At 44.7% G+C, this 27,918-nt stretch overlaps 2 protein-coding genes and 1 non-coding gene across 14 annotated transcripts; 2 read left to right on the top strand and 1 right to left on the bottom strand.

Moving 5' to 3' along the window:
• Window positions 1-25: 25 nt before the first annotated feature.
• Window positions 26-3,284, bottom strand: SRSF2 (serine and arginine rich splicing factor 2). Of its 8 annotated transcripts, none has more exons than XR_002811320.2 (5): window positions 2,205-2,566; window positions 1,731-2,041; window positions 1,461-1,563; window positions 977-1,068; window positions 26-475 (listed from the first exon to the last, which is right to left on the bottom strand). XR_002811320.2 is itself a non-coding variant. In XM_023651956.2 (3 exons), the coding sequence occupies exons 1-2, from the start codon at window positions 2,564-2,566 to the stop codon at window positions 1,738-1,740; spliced, it is 666 nt and encodes a 221-aa protein (XP_023507724.1). In that variant the 5' UTR covers window positions 2,567-3,284; the 3' UTR covers window positions 26-1,068; window positions 1,731-1,737. The 8 variants fall into 8 exon arrangements, 2 of the variants coding, with proteins under 2 accessions (XP_023507724.1, XP_070082062.1); XR_011422808.1 differs by having other exon boundaries at window positions 2,241-2,566; XR_002811318.2 differs by having other exon boundaries at window positions 26-1,068.
• MFSD11 (major facilitator superfamily domain containing 11) lies at window positions 3,086-27,918 on the top strand. 5 transcript variants are annotated; one of them, XM_023651947.2, is made up of 14 exons: window positions 3,086-3,379; window positions 3,665-3,834; window positions 4,337-4,392; window positions 5,963-6,070; window positions 7,206-7,285; window positions 7,406-7,502; window positions 8,595-8,653; window positions 9,187-9,331; window positions 14,324-14,364; window positions 21,087-21,152; window positions 22,760-22,885; window positions 25,724-25,898; window positions 26,614-26,749; window positions 27,277-27,918. In XM_023651947.2, exons 2-14 carry the CDS (start codon window positions 3,739-3,741, stop codon window positions 27,439-27,441), a joined length of 1,350 nt encoding a protein of 449 aa, XP_023507715.1. In that variant the 5' UTR covers window positions 3,086-3,379; window positions 3,665-3,738; the 3' UTR covers window positions 27,442-27,918. The 5 variants fall into 5 exon arrangements, with proteins under 5 accessions (XP_023507715.1, XP_070082053.1, XP_070082052.1 ...); XM_070225952.1 differs by having other exon boundaries at window positions 3,240-3,379; window positions 26,619-26,749; XM_070225951.1 differs by lacking the exon at window positions 4,337-4,392 and having other exon boundaries at window positions 3,240-3,379.
• On the top strand, window positions 3,458-3,602 carry MIR9109 (microRNA mir-9109). Its single transcript, NR_128137.1, has one exon. It is a non-coding gene; the product is annotated as a microRNA mir-9109 (primary transcript).

Below are 27,918 nucleotides of genomic sequence, written 5' to 3'. Positions count from 1 at the left end.
AGGGGGAAAAAAAGACCAAGACATATTCTGAGAAAAGCTAACACCAAGAAAACGTTTTAATTAAACTACAGAAACAAAAGTCATAGTACAGAATCTTCATGAGCAGAAAGATACACCATGTTATAAGTACTTACAAAATTACAAACCATTTGCTTCCTTAACATTTTCCATATTTTAAGTTCATACATGAAGATGATCAAATTTATCATTTTTAGGGGAGACAAAAAAAAAAAAGGTGTATTTATCATCAGCTAGATGTGCTCACTGTATGCTCCGTTATTTATATGCAAGGCCCGGGTGACTGGAAGTGCAGTTGTCAGGCATTTTAATAAACTGGACAGCCATTTGTTTCTGCACGACAAGGCATCTTTACACAGGAGCAATCAGGAGAAAACAGGAAACAGCCAAGCACTCTGCACTGCAACACGCCACCTTAACAGCTAACCAGCATTACTCAACTGCTACACAACTGCGCCTAGTGCACAAAAATACATAAGAGAAGAGATTAGAATTGTGTTTGGTCAACAATCCTCTCAAAAAAATCAAGTCTTTTCACCTGAAAAGTCTTACACAAATTTGGGTTCAGATTACCATTTAGATCTGCAGGTAAATAACATATACAAACAAATTTACACCAACTTTCGTAGGTTTTAATTTTAAGGAATGAAGGCAATGTTGAGTCAATCTCTTGACAGCTTTAGGCTGTGTGTAATGGCTGCACGTTTCCTTAAAAAGTCAGGAGGCCACAATTTAGGTTACCAATCTGTTCAATTTCAAACAAAAAAAGTCAGCACTATATAAACAAAAAGGAAGTTTTACCTCAAATATCCAAGCCAATAATGAAATCTGAAGTCGTTCACCTCACTAAATTACAAGAAATTTGAATAACAGCAACAAAATGGCACATAAAATGAAGTTTGCCGCCTGAGGCAAAGCTTAAAACAAGTAAGAAGTTAGACAAATGTTACAAAATAACCTTTCGGTAGCCAGCTGCTCGCTCCAAGGACTCTCCGGCGGACTGGGTGCGGGTCCTCCCCACGGCCTCCGCTACGCCGCGCGCGGACACATCTAGGTGCGAAGAGAGACCGGCTCAGCTCGCCGCGCACGCGCAGCCGCCCAGCGCGCGGCCTCTGCCAGGCGCCGGGGCCGCGGGCGGTCGGGGGGCTTCCGCAGCCCCCAGCGCGCACCCACGCGCGCCCGTGCTGCCGAGGACCACGGGGGGAGAAAACAAAAAAGGGGGCGGGGCTGGGCGCCGACCGCGGCTCCGAGAGCGGCCGGAGGGGGGTCTGCGCTCGGCCTCGGAGCTCGCAAGCCCAACGTTCGCACCCGGGAACAGGCCTCCGTCGGAGCTACCGAGGGCCCCTCCTCTCAACGCAGGACCGACGACCGGAGTTAAAGACACACTATCCGGCCCCCCCGGCCGCCTCCGCGGATAGTGCGTCTTTAACGCGTGCACAAACCTGCTCCAACACACGCCCACAGAACCTGGTCCCCGAGGATCAGCCAAACCAGCTAAAGTCTGCAAAACCGGCCCACAGTCTGTTACCAAACAGGAGACCGCAGCTTTAGGGGAAAATGCAGACGGTGGTCAAACAGCGACAAACAGGCAGCCAGCAGTCGGTCTCGCGCTCCGCAGCCCCTCGCTAGCTCCGCGCCTCCGCTCCGCAGCCCCGCGCGGCCGCCGCCGCCAGCGCCCCCCGGCTGCGCCCGCGCCCCCGGCCGGACATTACCGTTCGCTCAGGACGACACGGCTCCCTCCTCTTCCGGGGACTTGGGCGGGCTCTTGGACCGCGACCTGGACTTGGACTCGCGCTTGGACACGGGCGGCGGACTCCTCGACCGGGACCGCGAGCGGGAGCGGGAGCGCGACCGCGACACCGACGACGACTTGGACTTGGACCTCCGCGCCGAGCGGGACTTGGACGTCGAGCGTGAGCGCGAGCGCGTGCGGGAGCGCGACTTGGAGCGGCTGTAGCGGGAGCGGCTCCGCGAGCGGGAGCGGCTGCGGCTGCGGGAGCGGCTGCGGCGGCGACGCCTCGGGCTGCAGGGGGCGGCGGCGGCGTCAGCGGGGCCGGGCCGGGGCCGGGGCCGAGCCGCGCCCCGCCCGCCCGCCCGCCCGCCCGCGTGCGCCGCCGCCGCCATGATCGCCGCCGCCGCCATTTCCCGGCCCCGCCCGCCCGCCCGCCGCCCGGCCGGCCCGTTACCTGCGGCTGCGGCGTCCGTAGCCGCCGCCCCCGTACCTGCGGGGAGGCGGGCCGCGGCGGCTGTGGTGCGAGTCCGGCGGGCGGCCGTAGCGCGCCATCTGCACGCGCAGCTCGCGGCCGTCCAGCACGGCGCCGTCCATGGCGTCCATGGCGTCCTCGGCGTCGCGCTTGTCGTGGAAGCGCACGAAGGCGAAGCCGCGGGACTCCTTGGTGTAGCGGTCCCGCGGGATGTACACGTCGCCGACGCGCCCGTACTTCTCGAAGACGCGCCTCAGGGTGTCGGGCGAGGTGCGGTAGGTCAGGTTGTCCACCTTGAGGGAGGTCATGCCCTCCACATCGGGAGGCGGGCGGCCGTAACTCATGGCCCTGGAGACTCGGCCCTGGGCCCGCGGCTGCGCGTCGACCAACTAACGCTCTGGGCGGGCGCGCGCGGCGGCGGCGGTTTCCTCAGCCTAGCTCGGCTCGACGCCGCGCCTCTCCGCTGGCAGTTGGCGCCCGCGTGGAAACGTTTGGGAAAGCCGAGCAGAGGACCGGAACACACGAGCAAGGCCCTCCACCACAGAAACAACTGGGCTGGCGTCCGGCCCCAGCGTTCATTTATAGCCTTCCTCACAAAATGGCGCCCGCGCCACCCGGAAATGAATCCTCTGATTGGCTCGCCTCGCCCCGCCCCGTAACGTCGCTGCCGCACGCCCCGCCCCTGCCCGGCGCGCCTGCGCAGAGCTCGGCGGGCGGGCCGAAAAGCGCGGAGTCACTGTTGCTGGGAGGTGGGAGCGGAATTTGCGGGCAGTTGGAAAGCCCGCGAAACGCTCCTTCCGGCAGCGAGGCCGGACGGGCGCTCTCGGGCAGCAGGAAGAGGAGGTGTTTCCTTTCTCAGCCCCGCCTTCTTTTCATGCCAATATCCGAGCTCCACGCAGCTTTCCTGCTCGGACCTGAGCCCCGCCTCTATCAGAGGAACCCCTCCTTCCCACATTTGCCCTTTTGTGTCTCCGGCCTTGTCAAACCCTGCTACGCCGTCTCTAGGCCCCCTCCCGCAGTCCCCGACTTCTCTTCGCTGGGTTCCGCTGTCGATGCCCATTTGGCTGGGGCCGGTAACAGCCCGGGACTACATTTCCCAGCAGGCCGAGCGGCCGGCGCCGCGGCTGCGGTCAGGTGACCGAGTCGCCTGACCCGCGGTGAGTCAGGGCCGGGCGGGCGGGGCGGCGCCGGCCGCTGCAGCTCGCCCTTGGACCCTAATCCCGTTTGCGGGCCCCTCAACCTGGAGCAACAACGTTCTTGGCGCTTTTCCGGGTGTTGGGCTCTCCCCTACTCGGATCGTATCCTAGGAATGTCCTAACTGTGCCCGTGGGGAGAACTTCACCCTGAGCCCGGGATTCCGTTCCAAGAACTGCAAGTTGACAGCTCGGCTGCCTCGCTCCCGGATCTGCCTCCTCCTCTCACCGTCTCGTTTGTTTCCCCAGGATTGTCAGTGGTTCGCCCCGAGGAGAGCTGACTGCCCTGGGCTGCTGCTGACCTCCGGGAGAGTTGAGCTAAAATGTCCCCGGAATCCAAAAAGCTTTTCAACATCATTATTTTAGGAATTGCCTTTATGTTCATGTTCACCGCCTTTCAAACTTGTGGAAATGTGGCGGTGAGTTGGGGTCTGTTCTCCCTCCTTTGCAGAGCCGATCAGAATGCATTCCAAGGATGATAATAAACGTTTATTGTCTGTGACAGCGCGCTGAAATGGCACCTTTTATTTTCTCACCCTTCCTCGTTTTTCGTGATTAGGTCTGAATTCATCTGTCAGGCATTTCTTCTTAATATATGGGGTGTTAAACATTACCATTCGTTCTCTGGTTTGATTTGGGGTTTGTACGTTGACCTATTTTATTTCTTGTCTATATTAAGGTCCGCGTTGGTACTTGGAGAGTTAAGGAGGGCATGGTTACAGGGGGTCCCCCTCCCCCCCCCCCGTCATTGGTTTGTCTTCTGTTCTGCAGTCCCTTCTCTTCTCTCATAGTCGACTTTCAACATTAAGTATTGAGCGTCTTGAGTTTTTACTTTATTTGTCATTATTTGGAGACGGACTTTCCAGGGGGGAGGGAAGACTGCAAAAATGTTTTCGTTGATTAGTTTTATCTTCCACACAGCAAACTGTCATCAGGAGCTTAAATAGCACAGATTTTCACGGCAGTGGATATACCAGGTATCGTGTTGTATGACTGGTTTTACTCTTTATAATACAGTAATTGCTTAAATCCCGTCAAAAGCATGAGCAATAAAATATCGTGATTGAATCGGTAGTGATTGCCGTTTTCTTCTCTGTACCTAGACTGTTTGGGAGAACATAATAGAATTAAGGTGATGAGTTTAGGTTTCATGTAGAATTAGACACTGCGTTTGAAACCCGGGCTTCACACCTTAATTGCTGCCTTATCTTAGGCAGGTTGCTTCCGTGAGCCCAGTTTCCTTGCTGAGATAAAGCAGGTAAAGCTCTTGGCACAGTGCCTGGCACATAATGAGCTCTCAAGTATTGTTCTTGTCATAATTACATCTTCCCAAACCTAAACAGGGGGTGTTTTATATGATTCCTGAAACATTTGGTCTTCCTGTTCTCCTAATTTCCTAATGATTAATATACTGTCACCAGGAGCTTAGATTTTTGTTCAGGTGTTTAGTCCCTATTTTACAAAGGGAGAAAATGAAGTGAAGAGACCTTCCTAAGTCGGTAGTGCACTGTGATTGAAGCTGGGGACGTAATGCGTACAAGTGTATAAGCACAAACAGATTTTTAAATTTCTTTGTGGTTAAATAGCAGATCATGGCCAACACCTCTCCCTACCCCACCCCAACTCTTCTTATTTCGTTCTTTATTACCTATCCTAAACCTGACCTTGCCTGTGATATTTGAGGGTAATAGGATGTTAATGTCCGTTTTTCTAAGTGATTAATAATAATACCACAACTTTTTGTGGTGCTTTATATGCATACATATTCTAAAAAACAAGTGAAAGAACATTTGATATTTGAGAAATTCATAAAAACCAAAGAATAATTTATTTTGGATTTATAAGTAGTGGCTGGTAAATGAATTCAGCATTTTAGTCCCAGTGCTACAAGACATGTACTAGGGGCGGGTCTGCAGTAGCTGAATAACGTTCAAGTGAGACCATCAGATGGGGTTAAATAAGTTCCGGGTTAAGCGAGTTTTAACTCTGTGCTTGTTATTTATAGCGGGACATTTCACGCAGTTGCCAGGAATTGTAGGCTAAGTTTGTAGAGCAGACTGGTTGACTAGGGCCTCTGAAGTCGGATTACCGGGGATGGGATCCTGGCTCCACCATTCACCAGCTATCCAGCTGGACTTTTGGCAAGTTCCATAACCCCTCTGTTTCAGTTTTCTTTTCTGTAAAAGGAGGATAATAATAATACCTTCTTCACAGATCTGTTAGGATTAAAAGAGAAAATATGTACTTGGCACGGTGCCTGTTACGTGTTAAATGTTAGCTGTTATAACTTACCAGTACGTTAAAAACATATTGTCCAAGGCAGACTGATTCAGAGACATTTGATGAGACTTCAATATTTTGTACAAGTGAAAATTTTAATATAGCATTTAGTTTAATGACATAATTATCCTAAATTGTGACTAAAGAATATGAATGCTTATTGCAAAAAAAAATCTATGGACTCTAAATAGATTTGAAAAAGCGAACTTTTGAGACAGTGTTTCAGGAGTATTGTGTTTTTTTTCCTTTTGTATGTTTTCTGTACAGCATGGCAATTATTTATGGAGTGTTCTCTGCTTCAAATTTGATTACACCATCAGTGGTTGCCATTGTAGGACCTCAGCTCTCTATGTTTGCTAGTGGTTTATTTTACAGGTGAGTAGTGTAATTTTCTTTCACTCATTTAGAACACCTTCGGCATCTTTTAAGCATATAGCAAACTTTTAACAAGAACTTGCTGACTTAGGGGTCAGCCCGGTGGCGCAGCGGTTAAGTTCACACGTTGCACTTTGGTGGCCCACCAGTTTGGATCCCGGGTGTGGACCTACGCACTGCTTGGCAAGCCATGCTGTGGCAGGCATCCCACACGAAATAGAGGAAGATGGGCACAGATGTTAGCTCAGGGCCAGTCTCCCTAAGCAAAAAAGACAAGGATTGGCAGCAGATGTTAGCTCAGGGCAATTCTTCCTCAAAAAACAAAAAAAAACCCAAAAAAGTACTTGCCGACTTGGATCAAGTGGAACACAAGCAGTATTTTAGAAGTTTGCCTCTCTGCTTGATGCGCAGAGACACCACATTGTTTTAATGTGACGGAATGTGTGTATATTTGCTTTTGTTTTACTATTAATAAAAATAGTATCCAAAAATATCTTTCTGCCAGAGTTGAAAATAACTTCCCATGAAATAATCTTATTTTATATCGAGTTAACTAATCAGAATTCAAATGAAAAAACTAAATTTTTCTTCTGGGCTATAGAACTCCAGTGCCATCATGTGCTAAGCTATTGGCAAGGCCAATTGCAAACCTTCATTCAATGTCTGTTTTTACAAATTTGAACTAGCAAATTAAGAAATGAAGAGGTCACATTTGTCCCTTTTTTTCCCCCATGACTGGAGAAGTCCTTTACAGGTCGAATTTTAGAAGAAGAGAGGGGCTTGCCCCATAGTGTAGTGGTTAAGTTCGGTGTGCTCTGCTTCAGCGGCCCTGTGGCCAGGGTTTGTGGAGTTACGGGTTTGGATCCCAGGTGCAGACCTACACCACTCATCAGCCATGCTGTGGTGGTGACCCACATGCAAAATAGAGGACAATTGGCACAGATGTTAGCTTAGGGACAGTCTTCCTCAAGCAAAAAAAAGAGGAAGATTGGCAACAGATATTAGCTCAGGGCAAATCTTCCTCAGCAAGGAAAAAAAAATAAAAGAGACTCCTCAGATTGCTTCCTAGGAGGCATGATTGGCGTTGTATTTCAGGTATTGTTTGACTGTAATACGTTGACCTGTTATATTTTAGCATGTACATTGCCGTTTTTATCCAGCCTTTCCCATGGTCCTTCTACACAGCCTCTGTTTTCATTGGAATTGCAGCTGCTGGTAAGCATTTTGATGTTTATTTTCTCTGTTTTCTGGGGCTTATCTAAGTATCATTTATGTATTTAATATGTAAAGCAAAGTGATTTCATTCCTTTGATAAACTTTTGATTTGAATTTTAGTGCTTTGGACAGCACAAGGAAACTGCCTTACAATAAATTCAGATGAGCACACTATTGGGAGAAACAGTGGAATTTTCTGGGCACTCTTACAATCCAGGTAATAATCCTTTTCGAGCTCAGCTTTCCTTTAATTTTTTTTGTCACACCATTTTTTAGGTCTTTGTTGTGTTGAAAATTCAGATCTTCCATGTTACGTGACTTAAGTTCCTAGCTGCATGTGCTATAGATTTAAAATTTTATGGAGTTACTTAAAATGTGTAGACTGACCTCATTGGAACTTATGATTAGTAAATAGAAAATCGTATTAACCATAATATATTTAGCATGTGCTATATTTCAGGGACTGTTAGATTCGTTACTTAATTTCGGTAATCCTCACAGCCTCATGAGATGAGAAAGTATTATCTCCATTCTACAGATGAGAAAGTAGAGGCTTAAAAGTTAAGTAACTGATCTGACTTGGACCATCCTTATCTGGGTTCCAAAGGTCACGTCCTTCCCATTGAGCTGCACTTCCTGATAGCTGTTAACCAATATATTAAAAGTCAAAAATGAGGCTAATTTTATTAACACTGACCAATGTGGCATGTTATATATTTCCTCAGTAAAAAGCAACAACAGTCATTGTGTCATGGAATCTGTCCTGAGGCTTTACCCTTATGGATCTCGCCTAAAATTTTGGCGTTGAAAAGGCTTAACAAATGCAGGGCTTTAGTTCTGAGGGGTTGTTTGTTAAGAAACCAGAGTGTAGGTGAATGATTCCTTCTCTAGGAAAGTATGCCAAATAAGTACCTGATTAGATGCAGATAACTAGATCGTGGATTTTTTTTTTCATAGCTTGTTTAAAATATTGCCTTTTAGAAGTAGCATAAGCTTGTTTCCTAGGAATCATTTTCCCAGTACCAGTAAATCATGTGTTTCAAAGTGAGTCAAGTCTTCTTTGCAGGGCGGCTCTGAGTCAGGTTACTGTCACGTGGAAGGAGACTGAATTCCCTCTGGGTCAGTGAAGTTTTCAGAAGGAATAGGGGTCGAGTTGATCCTTTTAGATGATCTGGGTGGGGCAGGTAGATACTTTTTAAATTATATATGCCTCCCTTTCTCTTTTTAACAAATAATGGAAAAATTGTTTAAAGAACTATAAATATGAAAATAATTTCCCAGCATCCTCTCCTCCCTTTTCTTCCCCCAGCTTGTTCTTTGGAAATCTCTACATCTATTTTGCTTGGCAAGGGAAAACGCAAATATCAGGTCTGTTTTATTTGCTTTGCTTTATTCAGATATATTCAAAGCATAATAGTTCCACAGAAACACCCGTTATTGCTTCATTCGAGTTGTTCTGATGAGCCTTGTACCCTGAGTCCTCTCAGATTTTAGCGTTTAGCAACTTTCTTCCTTGGACAATGTTCTCGAGGAGGTTACAGTTTCTGGCTATGCTTCAAGCGGCATCGCCAGGGGTGGGGGGAGGTTATGCTAGGTACATGGATGATACTAGTAAGTTGTCAGGCTTTTGAACTCTTAATTGTTTTGTCTGTACACTGATTTGATTAAAAGAATATGATTAAGTTCTTGTGCTGTTTGTCTGTTGGCTTATTAGTATTTCTCCGGTTGAAAGGCAGAAGTGGAGGTATCCTACTGTCTCCTTGTGCTAGGTTTTTACTAATGCAGTGAACTAGGAGTCTAGTGAGGAAGCGTTGGGTGGTTATAAACAACCTCTGGATATAATACTGCCTCTGGAATTGTTTGTAAGGTGAATGCTGTCTCCTTTCTTCTTCTTTCTCCAGAGAGTGACCGGAGGACCGTGTTTATTGCCCTGACGGTGATTAGCCTTGTCGGGACAGTTCTTTTCTTTCTCATTCGGAAACCAGATTCTGAAAATGTCCTGGGAGAGGATGAATCTTCTGATGACCAGGACCTGGAAGTCAACGAGTAAGAAGTTGGAAATGTCCTTTTTATTTGAAAATTTATTTAGAGTAGATCTAGTCTAGAGGTTACCAGCCTTTTTATAGCCCTGCCTGATAGCCAATATTGCCCAGACATGAGGGAAAAGTTTTAAAGCAAATCAGAGGAGAAAGAAGGTAAGGGGATCTTCGGGGGAGGAATAAGGAAAAAGAAGGCAGAACGGAGGCCGGGAGGTAGTGACAAGGTTTCCAGGGGATTTAAGTGTGATCCCACTGGTTGTTGCCACTGACCAGTTGTGTGACCCTGGACAGTAGCAATAATCCCCTTGGTTTCTCCAGGCCTCAATTTCCTCCTTCAATTCTGCAGGCATCTCATGTGTCTTAATGTGCAAAGATAGGGGCTTAGAAAGTTAAGTAAGAAGCAGTCTGCCCTCAGCCACTGTTTCTTGGATCCAAGCCTGAAATCTGATGCTCATGGTCCCTGGGAGTGGCAGGGCCGTCAGCAGTTGTCACAGATGAGGCTTGGGCACGCCCGTGCTCTTGTGTACAGGACCTGGTTCTTGCAGCAGCCTACGCAGATCGTTTCCCCAAAGTAGTCCAAATGAGGACACAAGTATACAACCCTAAAGTTGTGAATTACCTCGAGCATATTTCAATTATAAGTAAAACAGTTTAAAACATCAGAGAAGATTTCTCTGCAGGTATTAACTAGATTTGAGGAAAGGGGAATGAGAAGTCTTTGCCACTCTCCTTTTGCTTTGTTTGTGAATTAGCAAATTGGAAAGATTGCCTTGTAGCATTTTATTTATTCTTATAACTTTTGCATTGAGCTTTCTGTGCTGCCTTATTAATCCCAAAAGGGTCTAAAATTCTCCAGTCATAGGATCATTGTGTTCGAAATTTCACTAAGTTTGTTTCAAGCAAAAGAGAGGCATTACCTTTGCTTTGAATATATAAGTATTTATACGTATATATACAATGTTTGTATAGCATAAATTATGTATACATGTATCTGTATATGTGTATGTATATATTATATATATATTTAGGCACAAACTAATAGATATTGGGGAAGGGGCCTGTGAAGATGAATACTACAATTTCAACAAAAATTAAACACCTGCTCATTCAGCAAATGTTGGGTGTTGGTGCTATGATGACAAATGCCGCCCGTCCCTGTGTTCGGGGAGCTTTGCTGACAGACAGGCATTACGTAACTGTGGTGAGGTGTGGAACTGAGGACTGCTGCTCAGCCCTTTAAGCATTTTCTCTTCCTGAATTGTCTCCCAAGCTTGAAGCTTCTGTGTCTTTATTCTGTAAAAATCACCGACTGTGTGCCAGCCCTGTTCAGAACCAGAGGGATACAGCAGTGAACGAGACAACAAGTCCCTGTTTTGAAGGGACTTAATTTTAGAGGGACTGGTAGACAGTATACATGGAAGAAAACGGCACCCTGAGTGCTAAGAAGGCAGGGAAAGAGAGGGAGGTGACCGAGAGCTGGGTGGCTCCCTGAGACCTGGTTGCTGAGAATGATGAGGATCAGCTGGTGGCCATTGCCAAGGCCGGGCGGTAGAAAGGATGCGGTGGGTACCAGCACTGCAAGGAGGCCAGAGAGGTTTGGCATTGGGAGGGAGTGGGAGCAGGAGTGTCTGCAGTAGGCGGGGATTAGACGGTAGTAAATCCATGTCAGGAGTTTGCGTTGTCTTCTTGGTGTGATTAGAAGCCATTGAGGGAATAAGTAGGATCTGATTTTAAACGATTTCACTTAAAGGCTGTACAGAAAATGACTTGAAGATACGAGAAGACAGCTGGATATCTGTCCTCTATCTCAGTTGTCCTCATGTGCTTCATGGGCATCTCGGGGGATCTGTTGGCTGAGGGAGCTCCAGGAATTTCTGCAGTGGCGGTTGCCTCTCCACCCTCCCTCCCTCCCGCTCGTCCTTCCTTCCCTCGTATATTCAGGTGTTGTTTAGAGGGTACTTCACTGAACAAACAGAAGTCTTGCATTCATGGAGCTTACTTTCTGTCAGTGGGTGAGAGAAAGGAGAAACGGGGATTTTTTTTTAAACAGCTGTAAGTGAGATATAACTGACATACTGTACAATTCACCCATTTAAAGCGTACAGTTCATTGACTTTTAGCGTATTCACAAAGTTGTGTGTTCATTGTCACAGCCAGTTTTAGAGCATTTTCATTACCCTTCAAAAGAATCCTGTTCTCCTTTGCCATCTGGGATTTTAAAACAGAAGAAATCTAAAGCTGAGCAGGAGCACGGAAGTATGGGCTGGAAGGGTGGCTTGCAATGATAGGTTATAATAGAGTTATTTGTATATAATAGTTGTTGTATATAATATATAACTATAGAGTTTCTAGGGAAGGCTGAGAAGGTAACATTTAGGTTGTAGGAGAGGAACAGTAATTTTCCCTTTACTCTTCTGAGTTCTTAGCTAAGACCCCTGTAATAAAAGACAGATTAACAAGAGAAAAAACAGGGCCAGCCTGTGGCCATGTGGTTAAGTTTGTGTGCTCTCCTTCGGCGGCCCAGGGTTCGCCAGTTTGGATCCTGGGTGCGGACATACACACAGCTCATCAAGCCATGCTATGATGGCAACCCACATATAGGAACTAGAATGACCTACAAATAGGATATACAACTATGTGCTGGGGCTTTGGGGAGAAAAAAAAAAAGAGGTAGATTGGCAGCAGATGTTAGCTCAGGGCCAATCTTCCTCACCAAAAAAAAAGCATACCTTAAAAAACAAAACAAAACAAAACAAAGAAAACCCTTAAGATTTAAAAAAACCCAAGAAACAAAAAAGCAAGTTTATTAACATGTCTACCTCATGTGTACATGGGAGACACCTAGGGAAAAAAGAGTGACTGCCCAAGATGGGCTAGTGTAGGCTTAAATATGTTCTTAATAGAGGAAGGGAAGGAGAGATGTGGGCCTCTGATGGGAGAGTAAATGATTTTTAGGAAAGACGAATGGGCCCGTAGAAGAATAGATGGGAGTTATGATAGTTGGTGACTAGGTTTGTCTGGGTGTGGTGTCAACGTCTAGTCCCCTCTCCTGTGACAGGAGTCAGGCCTCCCTGGTTGGTGAAACTCCTGGGGAGCAGATTTATGGCAGCTGAGTTCCTTTTGGAGGATCTGTCTGTAGGCAGACAAGGGGAGTTCAGAGAAAGCCTCTCCCTGCATTTGCTGTTTTTCAAGCACCTGCAGCTCAAAATAATCAATGTACCAAAGCGACATATTTTGGGGTGGCACGTCTTGAACCCATCCGGTCATATTTTGGGGTGACACATTCTGCTGTCCTTGAGAGGCGAGACCTGAGAGAGGTGAGCCAGTTGTGGCTTTTACTTAGAGCGAGATGGGAACGTGTTGGAGGGTTTTGAGAGGGCCTGATAATGATCGAGCTTACCCCACCCGCATTCCTGCAGGACCTTACTTTATTTTAGAATTCTCCCACTAGAAATGGCTTCCTTAAAATCTCGGAGTGAATTGGGAATGATTTGCAGCTGAGCGCTAGCTGAATTGATTATATTTTAATAGTCTGTGGAGGATAAATCAGTTCCTACTTACTTGGGGCCTATATTTGATCCTGTCCAAGTATAAGACGAGGGTGCTGTCAATTAACTGGAGTCTAAATAGTATTTTCTTCCAGGGAGGGCAAGAGTTTTTATGGTGAGGGAAAAAAGTTTTCCTGTTGGTTAGAACATGCTACCTTTTTTTAATCAGTAATTTATCTAAGTCACCCAGATCTCCATTAGCTTTCTTTTTTGGTAAACAATATCATTTAAAGATATAGGAGAAGATGGTATTACTGTATTGGCTGGTAGGGCAGGAAATGTAATCTTTTTTTTTTTCTTTGAGGAAGATAGCCCTGAGCTAACTACTGCCAATCCTCCTCTTTTTGCTGAGGAAGACTGGCCCTGAGCTAACTTCCGTGCCCATCTTCCTCTACTTTATATGTGGGACGCCTACCACAGCATGGCTTTTTGCCAAGTGGTGCCGTGTCCGCACCCGGGATCCGAACCGGTGAACCCCGGGCTGCCGAGAAGCGGAACGTGCGCAGTTAACCGCTGCGCCACCAGGCTGGCCCCAGGAAATGTAATCTTTTAAAAACTTTCTTTCATAATCATAATAAACAACTACACTTAAATTATATTATCTCATTTAATTCTCATAGATAAGCGGTAGTGTCCCTATTTCATAAATGAAGAAATGAAACCTAGAAAAATGAAGTGACTTGTCTAAAACCATACAATTAATAAATGGCAAAGCAGGACTCCAACTCCCACATTTTTAACTAATAGATTGTACTGCACCCAACCACGTACCGCAGATGGTGGTGTTGCTTTCGAAGAATTTTGACGCTGCAGGACTTACTTTTTACATGGTAGGAGTGGTGGAAAATTGAATTCTCACAAAGTGTTTTTTTGTTTTTGTTTTTTTTTTAAAGGTTTTATTTTATTTTTTCCCTTTTCTCCCCAAAGCCCCCTGGTGCATAGTTGTATATTCTTCGTTGTGAGTCCTTCTAGTTGTGGCATGTGGGACGCCGCCTCAGGGTGGCTCGATGAGCAGTACCATGTCTGCGCCCAGGATTTGAACCAACGAAACACTGGGCCGCCTGCAGCGGAGCGCACGAAGATGGCCAGCCCCATCTCACAAATTGTTTTTACAGTGTGAAAAATAGCAGAGTGGAAGAAATTTCTGTCCTGTCTGAAGTATCATTTCTCAAAAAGACTTGCATGAATATGTGGATGTAGTGTGAAAGAATTGTGTCTTCCATCGTTAATAAGGAGCTGCCCTGGTGGGACCTTAACCGCGTTCTCCAAAGCAAGGACGTGGGTCCTGAAGGGGCACCTGGAGCAAGGAGCATTGAGGGGCGCCGGCCATGTTCGCCAGACCGTTTAGAGGACAGCGCATTTACAAACTGCAGTGAAAATGTGATAGTGTTTTTCTTCTCTTTTCAATTTTCAAGGGAAAAAACTTTTATTTTTCGTTTTTATTTTATCAGGTCTGCCCAGAACAATATGACAAAGGCAGTAGATGCATTTAGTAAGTATTTTCTGTGTCTGAAATGCAAGATGTGTCGGGAACAACTTCAGCGTTTGCCTTTCCCCTTTTCCCTGGTAACTTTGGATTGACGATACCCCAGTATTTTCGTTTTTCCAGGTATGCCGCTCTGAAATACCTTAGTCTTCTCAGTAACTCTCTCTCTAACATGGGGGATGTGAGGGATGGATGATAATCCGACTGCCCTCCCCGAGTCGGGGTGTGAGGGAGGCCGCAGAGAACTCAGGAGCTGGGAGTTTCCACGAGGAAGTGGGGACGTACCAACCATTTCTTCAGGTGTCGCTTGTCACTCCTCAGAACGGAGCAGGAGCTCTGGTGACCCAGTAGCTTGTGAAAACAGCTGTGCTCATCTGCTGAGGGTTCTTCCTGGCTAAACCTCTATGTGTTATGTTTTATATTATTCTCACAACAATTCTATTGGTAGCATATAACATACGCCATCATTATCTCCATTTTGTAGGAGAGAAAACTGAGGCTGAGAGAAATTATTTACTCAAGGTCAAACAGCTAGTACCTGGCTGAACTGGGGTTTGAGCCCAAACTGCCTGACCAGCAGAGCCAGCAATTCCCGTAATGGCCATCTCGTGGTTCCTTCAGAAACAGGCGGCCATGGCTTCCGATTCTAATGCAGCCTGAGACCAGCCAGTTCTTTGCCTAGAGCTCTCGCAGCTTCTCTGTCTTCCCCCGAAGAGGGAGAGTCTGGCTGATGTAGCTACATTCTAGGAGGGAGTAGCCTTTGGGGACGACATTCTTTCAGTAAACCCCTGTGGGTCCCTGGGCCTTATGCTCCTCTGTACTTATGGTTAGCCTATGGGTTGCCTTGGGCTAGGGTGCAAATTCTTGATTTAATCAGATGTGACCTAGATCGAATGACACAGAGCACGCCAACTTTTAGCCAGGAATTCCTGTAACGTCTTTTTTAGAAAGAGCCTGTGGGTGTGGTAGTCTGGGCCTCACATTTATAGTATATCATCGTTGAGGCTGTTTTATCGGGCTTTTATTATATGCATTTCTTATGTTTGAGGAATACATTCATAATTATAAAGTGGGCTACAGGTTATAATTAGAAAGGATATAGCGTGACTGTCCCCATCAAGATGGGAGGTCACCACAGTCAAAGGCCTGGCTTTCCAGCTTTGCAGGTCTAGAAACCTGTTTGTCAGAAGTCCCATTATTGATCAGAGGGGTCAGAGGGAAAAGACTCAAACCAAACAAACTCACAGAAAGACAACGTAACCGTTTATGATGGCATTTAGTTTTTTTAGTGAGCCCTTTCGTGGATATTCCCTTCTTGTTATCAGGGGCCTAGAAAGCCGAATTGGCTTATTTGGTGATCATGGAGTCAGGAAAAGGGAGGTTGATGCCCTTCAGGGTTGTGGGATGGTTTGTCCAGCCTTGGTGAGGCTTGCTGCAGCCTCCCTGCTCCGTGACTGAACCCCCTTCTTGTCTTTCTAGTGGTGTTCACTGGATTCAGGATGTTCTTCCTAGGTAGTTGTACAGACTTTGCCTCAATTTCTCCGTCTGTAAAATGAGGCACTGATGCCATTAGGGCCGCCTGCTTTTCATCATGGAGCTAGTTAGTTTCTTAGTAGGGTTCAGGAGGAATAGGATGCTGGGCTGTCATAAAGAAGGCACCAGCCAAAAATAGTAAGGCATATAAACTACTGTAGGGCAAGCAGACCTAGGTGGTGCTTCCTGGGCAGTTGGGGAGGGACATGAGGTTATGAGGTGACGAGGAAGCCAAAGGCAAAGACAGAAAGGGAAAGAATGTTTAAGCTGTAAGTAGTTTGTCTGTAGGCCAGTGTTTCATTTATTATTTAATCATGACATTCCTTCGGTTGATGCTATGATAGATGTTGTACAGAAAAAGTTCCTCCTTATCTAAAAAGCATTTATTTCCTCAACCGAATGTATAGTTCAATGCAATTCCAGAAAATTTCAGTGAAATTTTTTTAAATTTATTTTTTGGTCTTAATGAAACACTCCCAGAGTTCATGTGGAAGAATAAATGTCTGAGAATAGCCAAGAGAATTCTTAAAAAGGAAAAGGACTTTTCCCTAATAAATATTAAAACCTCGTGTGAATTCATTTGAAATCATTGGAATAGAAAGAGCAGTGGAACTAAAGTCTAGAATCAGGTCCATGTCCAGATAGGAACGTAGAATACAATCAAAATAAGCAAAGGTAGATAGCTGACCATGTAAAAAGATATGGATTCATACTTCCTATCTCATACTACATTTCCAGGTAGGTTGAAGATAAAAAGGAAACCATAGAAGTAATTGAAGAAATTAATTGGGTAGAGAAAAGTATTTCAAGCAGCTCAGTCAAACAATAGGGGAAAAGAAGCTCTTTGGTTACCTAAAATGTAAAACTTCCGTGTATCAGAACAGCCTGACGGCGTGACAGTGGCAGCGAAAATATGAGCAGGATGTGATGGAGAGCTCTTCTGAACCGGAAAGAAAAGCATACACACTCCAGGAGAACATAGAAAAATTATTATAACCTAAGTATGAGAAATGCAAATTTTAGTTTTCTACAAAATTTCAAAAGATAGAAAATAATTCTCAGTATTATGAGGAGTAGGTACTTAGGTGCATAAGACCACACTGCTGATAAGAATGTACACTTGTATTACTCTCTGAAGAGCTATTTGTCAATAAGTAGCAAAAGCCTTAAAAATGTTCATATCTGGGGGTCCAGCCCCGTGGTGTAGTGGTTAGGTTCGTGCCCTCCACTTTGGTGGCCCGGGGTTCACGGGTTTGGATCCTGGGCCCAGACCTATGCACCACTTGTCAAGCCATGCTGGGGCGGCATCCCACATGCAAAGTAGAAGAAGATTGGCACAGAGGTTAGCTCAGTGACAATCTTCCTCACCAAGGACAGAAAACAAAACAAAAAACATGTTTATATCTGTACCCCAGCAATTCCACTAAGGATTATCCTCAGGAAATAATTAAGAATTTTTGTCAAGATTTAACTACTAGGATGTTTATATTAGTGAGAAACTGGAAGTAATTTAAATATTCAACTGCAAGGCATTAGTACATTTATACACTAGATTACCCTAGCCATTAAAATGGTCTTGACTGAAATTAGAAAATATTTGCTCTGTTATGTGAAAAACAAATTAAAAAATAGTGTATATATAGTGGAATTTGTTTTTTGTTTGTTTTTGGGTTTTTTTAAGATTTTATTTTTCCTTCTTCTCCCCAAAGCCCCCCTGGTACAAAGTTGTATATATGTTTAGTTGTGGGTCCTTCTAGTTGTGGCATGCGAGATGCTGCCCCAGCATGGCTGACGAGCAGTGCCAGGTCCGCGCCCAGGATCAGAACCGGCGAAACCCTGGGCAGCCAAAGCAGAGTGCGCGAACTTAACCTCTTGGCCACGGGGCCGGCCCCTGGAATTTGTTTTAATTTAGAAAAAAAGCATAGGAAAGTCTTGAAGGAGACCCATTAAGTGTTAGCTTGTATTTTTTTTCCATAATAGAATAGCTTTATTGAGATACAATTCACATACTATACAATGCACCCATTTAAAATGTACAGTTCGCTGGTTTTTAGTATATTCACGGACTTGTGCAACTATCACCACGATCAATTTTAGAACCTATTCGTCACCCCAAGAAGAATCCCTGTACGCATCAGCAATCACTTCCCATTTCCTCCCCCCAGCCCCCATCACTAGCCCTCGGCATCCATTGATCTACTTTCTGTCTCTATGGATTTGCCTGTCCTGCACATTTCATATAAATGGATCATACAATATGTGATCTTTTGCAATAGGTTTCTCTTACTTAGCATAATGGTTTCAAGGCTCATCCATGTTATAGCATGTTATAAAGTTTAAGTTATTTCTGCTTTTTAGGTGTCATGAATAATGCTTCTATGAACATTCGTGTACAAGTTTTTGTGTGGACATGTGTTTTCAGATTTCTTGGATATGTACCTAGGAGTAGTGGGATTGCTGAGTCATGTGGTATCTCTGTGTTTAACCTTTTGGGGAACTGCTGTACTGTTTTCCAAAGTGGCTGTACCATTTTACATTCCCACCAGAAGTGTACAAGGGTTCCAGTTCCCCCATGTCCTTAAGTTATCTGTCTTTTGATTGTAGCTATCCTGGTAGGTGTAGATGGTATCTTATGGTTTGGATTTGCATCTCCCTAACGGAGGATGATGTTGAGCATATTGTCATATGCTTATGGGCCATTTGCATTTCTTTGGAGAAATGTTTGCTCAAATCCTTTGCTCACTTTTCTGTTTGCTTGTTTGGGGGTTTTTTTGTTTGCTTTTTGAGGAAGACTGGCCCTGAGCTAACATCCGTGCCCATCTCCCTCTACTTGTATGTGGGACACCTGCCACAGCATGGCTCGATAAGCGGTGCATACGTCCGCACCCTGGATCTGAACCGGCGAACCCCCTAGCCGCTGAAGCAGAGGGCACGAACCCAACCACTACGCCACCAGGCCAGCCTCTGCCCATTTTTTAATTGGATGGTCTTTTTAGTATTGAGCTGTAAGAGTTCTTCATACTCTAGTTGAAAGTCCCTTATAAATATGATTTGCAAATATTTTCTCCCATTCTTTGGGTTGACTTTTCATTTTCTTGATGGTACCTTTTGAAGCACACAAGTTTTACATTTTTGGTGAAGTCTGATTTTTTTTTTTTTTGATTTATTTATTTTATCTTTTGTTGGGTGCTTTTAGTGTCCATGACGACTTTGCCTAACTCCAGGTCACATAGATTTACTCCTATATTTTCTTCTGAGAATTTTATATTAGCTCTTACATTTAGGTCTGCGCTCCATTTTGAGTAAATTTTTGTCTATGTTGTGAGAGAGGATTCTAACTTCCTTCTTTTGGATGTGCATATCCAGTTGTCCTAGCATCATTTGCGGCAGAGACTATTCTTTCCCCCACTGAATTTTCTTGGCACCGTGTTGAAAATCAGTTGACCGTACGTGTGAGTTTGTTTCTTGATGTGTGTGTCTGTCCTAATGCCAGTACCATGCTGTGTTGATAAGTTTTGAAATTAGAAAGTCTGAGTCCTCCAACGTTGTTCTTTTTCAAGATTGTCTTGGCTATTGCAGATCCCTTGAATTTCCATATGAATTTTAGGATCAGTTTGTTGATTTCTGCAAATAGATTGTGGGCTTTTTGTTTCTTTCTTTTTTTTAACAGACTTCATTTCTTTAGGGCAGTTTTAGGTTCATAGCAAAATTGAGAACAAGGTGCAGAGATTTCCCATATACTCCCTGCCCCCCACCTGCCATGCATAGCCTCCCTGTTATCAATGCCTCACACCATAGTGGTACGTTCGTTACAATCGATAAACCTACAGTGATGTGTCATTATCACCCAGAGTCTGCAGTTTACATTAGGGTTCACTCTTGGTGTTGTACATTTTATGGGTTTGGACAAATGTGTAATGACATGTATTCACCATTATAGTATCATACTAGATTGTATTTTAAAATTTCTTTTTGTTAGCTAAATCTTCTCCTTATTCACAAATAATCATGCTTTGCTATTGTAACTTTTTTAAATTAAAAATATTGTTTTAGGGCCAGCCTGATGGTGCAGCAGTTAAGTGCACACGTTCCGCTTCGGCGGCCTGGGGTTCGCCGGTTCGGATGCCCGGTGCAGACGTGGCACCACTTGGCATGCCATGCTGTGGTAGGCGTCCCACGTATAAAGTAGAGGAAGACGGACATGGATGTTGGCTCAGGGCCAGTCTTCCTCAGCAAAAAGAGGAGGATTGGCCCCAGTTAGCTCAGGGCTAATCTTCCTAAAAATATATATATATATTGTTTTAAACCTTGTGTTGATGATGTATTTTTTCATGAAAATACATGAAAATGGTGAAAATATCTTATTGCATTTAGTCTCTATATTTCAGTGAAATTAGAGAGAAAAGTATCCTCTTTTGCATTTGGAGAAATTCAGGACAGAGTGTTTGTGACTTATGTAAGTTTTGTAGCCAGCAATTGAATAAGAGCTAAAATCTGGGTCCACTATTAGTTTAGGATACTAGATTAGTGGCCTTAAATTATGAAATGTGAGCAGGTTCAAAAAGACAGTTAAAAAGTGCAGTTTTTAGAAATGTGTTTTCTATTGTAGATTTCAACTAAATTGAACAGTATAAAAACAAACATTAAAGTGATGGTTAACAAATATGCAAAACTAACATTTCAGTCCTCAGCCCCAGAGAGTGAGAGTCTCAGGAGGTAGAGTCGCAGCCTTGTGTGGTCAGAAGCCCCGCCCTGGGTCTCTTGAGTTTACTCTCAAAGCTGCCCGTGACCACTCCTGAGGGACGTTAGCACTTTGCCAGCTGTTGACTCCCTTAACAGCCTAACCTTTAATCAAGTCTGTTAGAGTATTGTGTTGTTTTGATCCTATTTCTTTTCTCCATTTCGTGTAGTTTTTTAAAATTAGAGCTGGAGAATGTGTTGGAGAAAACAGGACTCTAGAATATATTTAAGCAGTTGAAATAACCATTTTATTTTTAGGGCAGATTTAGTTCATAACTCAATAAGCATTTTAATCTCAATCATTAACCTCTGTCCCAATGTATTTGTTTACTGGCATTATTGACAAGGGGTGTTTTTGGTTGAATAAATGTCTCAGAATTTTTGTTTGATTATTTAAAATCTAGTTAAGTACTCCTAAATTTTTTCTTTTCTTTGTTTACTTTTTTTTTTTACAGAAAAGTCTCTTAAGTTGTGTGTCACCAAGGAGATGCTCCTTCTTAGTATTACAACTGCTTATACAGGTAATGGGATTAATTGCAGTTTTGATTTTCTCTTGTATAATAACAGTAAGGGCCGAAAACAACAAACGTGTTATTCTTTCTCACAATTCTCTGCATTGCCTGGACTCAGTGAACAGTTCTTTTGCTGGTTTCAGTTGGGGTCTCTTGTGGGTGCTGTTAGAGGGCAGCTAGGGTTGTAACTTGCAAGATAATATCATTTTCATGTCTGAAGGGGTCAGATACAAAGCTGGGTCTCTCTCTGCATGTAGTCTGCCCCCAGCTGCATGACCCCTCCCATGTGATCCCCTCCTCTGGACCCAGCAAGATAGCCAGACTTCTTAGTGGCTGAGGACTCCAAAAAGGTCGAAAGGAGAAAGGACCAGACCTTAAAGCTTAGGCCTAGCACTAGCCCAGCCTCGCTTGCACTGCGTCCTGTTGGTGAAAGCAAATCAAGGCCAGCCCAGGTTCAACGTGGGAGGGATTCTGCACAGGGCTTGGAAACCAGGAGGCGTGGTTCATCCCAACCAGTGATTTTAGGGCGAAATGGAGCACTACAGAAAATAGCTATGAGTAAATCTTTGTGATTTTATGTGGATTAGGAAAATTTCTAATGAAACGGAAGGAGCTCTGTGGCTCACCGCTGATAACCTGGTGTGATAACAGGTGGAACACTCTTAGGTCTTAAGAAAAATGAGGAAATCTGTTTCCTTTTAGAAAGTGCTGTAATGTGCCAGTTACTACTTTTGCCTTTATGTGCTTGATAGGTATAAACATCTTCCGTTTACGAGAAATAGAATGAATATTAAACATCTTTAAAATTCAGTGAAGGTTTTGTAGCATTGAGGAAGCAGGGCTTCTACTGATTTGCCCTTTTTACCCTAATGTTTTGAATTTCTTTTCCTGGGAAAAAAGGTTTAATTAAAACATTCTTGTGGGGCTGGCCTGGTGGCGCAGTGGTAATTTCACACATTCCACTTTGGCGGCCTCGGTTTCACCCATTTGCATCCTGGGTGTGGACCTAGCACTGCTTGTTAGGCCATGCTGTGGCAGGCGTCCCACATATACAGTAGAGGCAGATGGGCACGGATGTTAGCTCAGGGCCAGTCTTCCTCAGCAAAAAGAGGAGGATTGGCAGCAGATGTTAGCTCAGGGCTAATCTTCCTCAAAAAAAAAATAAATAAAACCATATTTTTAAAAAACCGTTATTGTGCCTTTAAGGAAAAGTGGATAGTACATATGCATTGGTTTTTCAAGCATATGTTCCTGTTCCTTCGGAAAACTACTAATAAGGATCATGAGCACTTTGGTCTTCACTGTTCCAAGTTTGTGTTCATTATGTCCTTTGTCCATCCCCTGTCTACACGCAGAGTGACTGTTTTTAGCATAAAGATATCTTTGCTTAAGTTGTATATTTTTATCTGAAATATGTGACAACTGCCATCTTGTGGCTAATTCTATTTTCTCAGTTATGTAGCATAAAATTATGCTCTGCTTTTGGAGTATCATTTCAGCCTGTGTGAATTTTGTTTTGTATGTTTGTTTTATATTTATACAGCTCAAATACTCCGAGACAGGAACTGAGGGAGAATGGGAATGGACAGTTAACTTGAGTCTGATTTTTCCTTAAGGTCTGGAGTTGACTTTCTTCTCTGGTGTGTATGGAACCTGTATTGGCGCTGTAAATAAATTTGGAACAGAAGAGAAAAGCCTCATTGGACTTTCTGGCATTTTCATTGGCATTGGAGAAATTTTAGGTTGGTTAAAAAAGTTTTTTTTTTATTAAATCTGTTTGTTATAGTTTTAATAGAAATTTTAAGTGTACTTTACCTGTCTGTCCTTGAATTTCTGTTTCCTTGCTTATTTTTGCCCAATTGCGTATATCTTTGTTTTTTTGTTATTACTGTTCTAAGATAACTAAATTATAAAACATTTGCCAAGTAATTCAAAGACAAAACCGTAAACAGGAGAACACGTGGTCTCCCAGCCTTTCCTCTTGAATACTTAGGGAAGGTGTCTTAGAATCCCTGACTTTCTTGTCCTCGGAATCTCTGACTCCAGCTGGATGTCCGACGATACAGTTCAATTCTGACGCTGAGTACGGGAGTTGGTGTCAGACTCCTCAGGTTCAAGGGTTCAATCCCGCAAGATCGCCCTCGCTTCAGACCCCAGTCGTAAGCCTTGGGTCCCCAGGTTCCCCACAGTTCTGTCTGACTTGGCTATAAATTCAGGCGGTCCCACAACCCCACAGGAAAATGCTATACTTACTATTAAAGTTTATTGTAAAGGAAACAAACCGACAGCCAGATGAAGAGGAATATAGGGCAAAGTCCAGAAGAGTCCCGAGCACAGGAACCTCTGTCCACCCTCCCAGCATGTGGATGCCTTCAGCAACCAGAAAGCTCTCCCAAACCTGTTGTTTAGGGGTTTTTATGAAGATTTCATTATGTGGGCACGGTTGATTAAATCATCGGCCGTTGGTGATTGAACTCAATCTCCGGCCCCTCTCCCCTCCCGCAAGGTCCATGGGTGGGCCACAGAGTCCCAACCCTCGTCAAGGCTGGTCCTTCTGGCAACCAGCCCGCATCCTGAAGCCATTTAGGGCCACCCCTGCCCCAAGAATTACCTCGTAAGCGTAGCCTGGTGTGATTGAAAGGGATTGTTATAGATGCCAAAGCCACTCCTATCACTGAGGAAATTCCTGGGGTCTTAGGAGCTCTGTGCCAGAAAGGGATGGGTGGGGGGCAAGGCAAAGACTGAGTGTATGTTTTTATTACCCCACACTGGGTATCCCTCATGCAACAGAGAGTTGTTCAACACCTGCAGCCTACTGGACCTGTGTCACATCTGAGGAACTCGTCAATTCCACAGGTGTTTATTGTGCATCCATTGTGTGAACCCAGCAGACTCCCTGCCCACATGGAGCTTATATTCTAGGGGAAGAACGCAGACAGTAAAAAGCATAGGAAGCTTAGGATGCAGACGGTGCTAAGCTCTATGGAGAAAGCAGCTTTGGAGACTTTGTTCCCTGCTTCATTGCCAACACCAGGAGCAGGACTAGGTGTATATATGTATTTGGACACATGGAATACTCTTACAGTAGTTGTTTTAATGTCAGTCTGTCGTCAGTGACAGTTCTGGTAGTTTTTTACAACTTTACTAAGATATAATTCACCCATTTCAAGTGTCTGGCTCAGTTTTTTAGGGTATCCAAGGGTTGCACGGCCATCACTACAATCCAATTTTAAAACGTTTTCATTGCCCTTCCCCAGACAACTACTAATCTGCTTTCTTTCTCTATAGATTTGCTTATCCTGGACGTTTCACATGAGTTGGATCACACAATCTGTGGTCTCTTGTGTCTGGCCTCTTTCAGTTAGGGTGTTTTCAAGGTTCTTCCAGGTTACAGCACGTATCAGTACTTCATTCCTTTTTATTATCAAATAATATTTAATTGTTTGACTATACCCTTTTATTCATCCCTTCATCATTTGATGGATCTTGGGTTGTTTCCACTTTGGGGTCATTGTGAGTAATGCTGCTGTGAGCGTTTGTGTACAGTTTTATGTTTCATTTCTCTTGGGTAGGTACCCAGGACTGGAATCGCTGGGTTGCATGATCACTCTGTGTGACTGATTTTTCTGCCCATGCTGCGTCCTATTTTCCTGCTTTTTGCATGCCTGCTAATGTTTTGGGTACCAGATATTTTGCACTTTCCCTTGTTGGGTGCTGGATGTTTCTGTAGTCCATGAATCTTCTTGAGCTTTGTTCCTGGGTGCAGTTCATTTACTTGGAGACGGTATGATTCTTCCAGGTCTTGCTTTTAAGATTTGTTAGGCAGGACCGGAGCAGTGCTCAGACAAGGGCTAATTATTCCCCACTCCTGCGGGAAGACCCTTCTGTGTGTACCCAGTGCCTGTGAACCGTAAGATTTCCAGTCTGGCTGGTGGGACCGGGCGTTATTGCCAGCCCAGGGAAGAGCACTAAGACCTTGAGTTCTCTTGGACGGTTCTTCCCCGGCCTCTGCTAATTTACTCACATGATGTGCTCCTTGGCACTTGGTGAAGATGCGGGGGACTGACCCTCTGCAGCTCTCTGGAATAGTCTCCGTGCAGCTCTCCTTTCTGATAGCCTGACCTGGGAACTCGAGCCTCCTTGGTACCCCCAGCTCTTGGCTCTGTCTCCTCAACTAGGAGGGCTGCGGGGCTCCCTCTCCCTCCCGTAGCGCAGCCTCTCTGCAGCCGGCAGCTTCAGCGGGGGCAGGTGTAGGCCTCAACTCATTTGTTTCCTGTCTCAGAGGTCACCGTCCTTTATTGCCTGATATCCAGTGTCTTCAAAACCATTGCTTCATGTTTTCTGCACACTGTTTTTAGGCAGGGGGTACAGCAAGTCACTGTTTCTCCATCCTACCCAGAAGTCTGTTCTCACTTTTAAAATTTCTTCTGTTTCAATCCTTTTTCTTATTTGTCTATTTGTGCTTTCTTTCTTTTTTCCCCCCTTGATTAAATTAGCTATTGGTTTGTTCGAAGAACCAAGATTTTGATTTATTAACTTGATCTTGGGTTTTCCTGTTCTCTACTTCATCGATTTTACAGGTGGAAGCCTCTTTGGCCTGCTGAGCAAGAATAATCGTTTTGGTAGGAATCCAGTTGTGCTGTTGGGCATCCTGGTGCATTTTACAGCTTTTTATTTAATATTTCTCAACATGCCTGCGGACGCCCCTATTGCTCCTGTTGAAGGAACTGATAGCAGTGCTTACATCAAATCCAGGTACAGTGACTGTCATTTTTCTAGTAATTTAAGGAAGGGCAGAAGATAACGGATGGCCAAATATTTAAAATGGAACAATTAATCCTTTTCTGAAAGTCTGTTGTCTTTATAAATTCATCTGCCAAGTCTCAGTGGAGCCAGAATAAGTTTCAGTAGGAATCCATAGAGAATCCCAAGTTGTCTTTGTAACTGTTGGTTTTAAGCTTTCTCCCCACTAAATCTTTTTCTTGCTCCGTGAGGGAGCACGTGCAGTGTCTGATTTGAATTTTATCCCTCTGCTTCTTGAGCAGTGAAATCTCTAGAAGTTAGGGCCTCGACGAGAAACAGGGAAGAGCAAGGGATAATCCACGGGCCGGTGGGCCGTCCAGTCCTTTCCCAGTTGTTTCTATAAGTTTATGTATAAGTTTCGAGGATGTTGTCTTACTGCGGGCAGCTCTCAAAGTCATTCCAGATGTGGACGCCTGTGTCCAGATCCACAGCCCACGGGCAGCCCCGCTTCCCAAATACTTAACAGACCAGCGTTTGCTGGCCTGCGCGGGTGAGCACGTCTGAGCAGGAGTTCTTGCTTTGCAAGTTCCAGCGTTTGTTTTTTCTTGTTTCGTAGTCTTTAAAGCTCGACAGTACAATGCTTTTGCGGGTGAGGTGTGTCTGCATTTGAAGTGGTTCTAACAAATCTTGTTAATCCTCATTCTAAGTTACTTTTCATTTTATTCAGCAAAGAAGTTGCCGTCTTCTGCAGCTTCCTGCTGGGCCTGGGGGACAGCTGCTTCAACACCCAGCTGCTCAGCATTCTGGGCTTCCTCTACTCCGAGGACAGCGCCCCGGCCTTTGCGGTCTTTAAGTTTGTTCAGGTAACTGCGTCTTCAGATGGTGTCGAAAGTGGGGTTCTTCTTTTAGTGCCTTAACTTTGTCCTCAGTGTTTCTTAAGTGACAGTCAGGGCCACCCTTTAAAAGGATTTGGGATCAGAGTTAGGAAGCAGTGAGCGGTGTGGTTTTTTCCCCTTGCTTGTCTGAGAGACTTGACATTCTGATCTCTGTGGCTCAGATTAGACTTCCTTCCTTAGACGCCAGACTCCATTCAGAATGTAGACAAGTATGTTTCTCCCTGTGCATGCACATTATTTTATTACTCCAGTTTTTCACAAAATGCTATTTTAAAGAGCAGGGATGGTAGCTTACTTGATTGTTACCCACTCTCAATGGAGTTCCTGGTGCATGTTTGTGAGCTAGTGACTCATGAAGGCCTGGCTAGATGCAGAAAGAGCGGAGCAGTGCCAGTCCCCGCAGCTGGCGTCCGAGGGCACTGGGGCTGATGGTGGGGCTTGGGTCACCCGTGCGCATGTTGTGATTTGTTTTGTTTTGTTTTGTTTCTTCGTAGTCCATTTGTGCAGCTGTGGCATTTTTCTACAGTAACTACCTTCTCCTTCATTGGCAACTCCTGGTCATGGTGATCTTTGGGTTTTTTGGAACTGTTTCATTCTTCACTGTGGAGTGGGAAGCTGCCGCCACTGTAGCCCGCGGCTCCGACTACGGAAGCATCTGATGAGGCGCCAGTGCGAGGAGGCGCGCGTCTTCACCCGACACAGCTGAGTGCCGGGGCTGGGTTGAAGAAGCCACATTTCGTTGTCACGATAGATTGGATGATGTTTAGTACGGAAAGACAAAGAATTAAGACTGCTGAATCTGCCAGAGTTGGTATTCAAGTTTACAGATATTAGCTATTTAAAACAAGTGGACTAAGGGAAGTTTGTTCCGTCAGTTATAATTGTTCAAAGATGTTGTTTTTCAGTTAATCTAACTCAAGTTCCTTATAATCATGTTACAGAATGTAAATGTTTTCTTCTCCCTCCTGTTCTCTTTGAAAGGTCCTGCCTTGATTCAAAATACTAGGCCCTGTGTCATATAAAGACTCCTGCTCCGGATGAAGTCTGTGTTACTGTGGAATAGGAGGGAGCACCTGCCACTCCGTATATGTGTCTGGGGATGACATGTAAATAAATTGTGAGATGCTGAAGTGGAA

This window comes from Equus caballus, chromosome 11 (genome assembly GCF_041296265.1).
Source record: "Equus caballus isolate H_3958 breed thoroughbred chromosome 11, TB-T2T, whole genome shotgun sequence".
Lineage (NCBI taxonomy): Eukaryota > Metazoa > Chordata > Mammalia > Perissodactyla > Equidae > Equus > Equus caballus.
Note: the sequence above shows the minus strand (reverse complement) of the source record. Positions and strands in the feature narration are given on the sequence as shown.

Excerpts from the sequence above, each read along its gene's own strand:
- SRSF2 (XM_023651956.2), bottom strand. The coding sequence starts at position 2,566 with ATGAGTTACGGCCGCCCGCCTCCCGATGTGGAGGGCATGACCTCCCTC. Across the intron at positions 2,042-2,204 it reads TACGGACGCCGCAGCCGCAG|CCCGAGGCGTCGCCGCCGCA; the intron begins GTAACGGGCCGG and ends CGCCCCCTGCAG.
- MFSD11 (XM_023651947.2), top strand. The coding sequence starts at position 3,739 with ATGTCCCCGGAATCCAAAAAGCTTTTCAACATCATTATTTTAGGAATT. Across the intron at positions 7,503-8,594 it reads TGGGCACTCTTACAATCCAG|CTTGTTCTTTGGAAATCTCT; the intron begins GTAATAATCCTT and ends TTCTTCCCCCAG. Across the intron at positions 9,332-14,323 it reads CAGGACCTGGAAGTCAACGA|GTCTGCCCAGAACAATATGA; the intron begins GTAAGAAGTTGG and ends TTATTTTATCAG.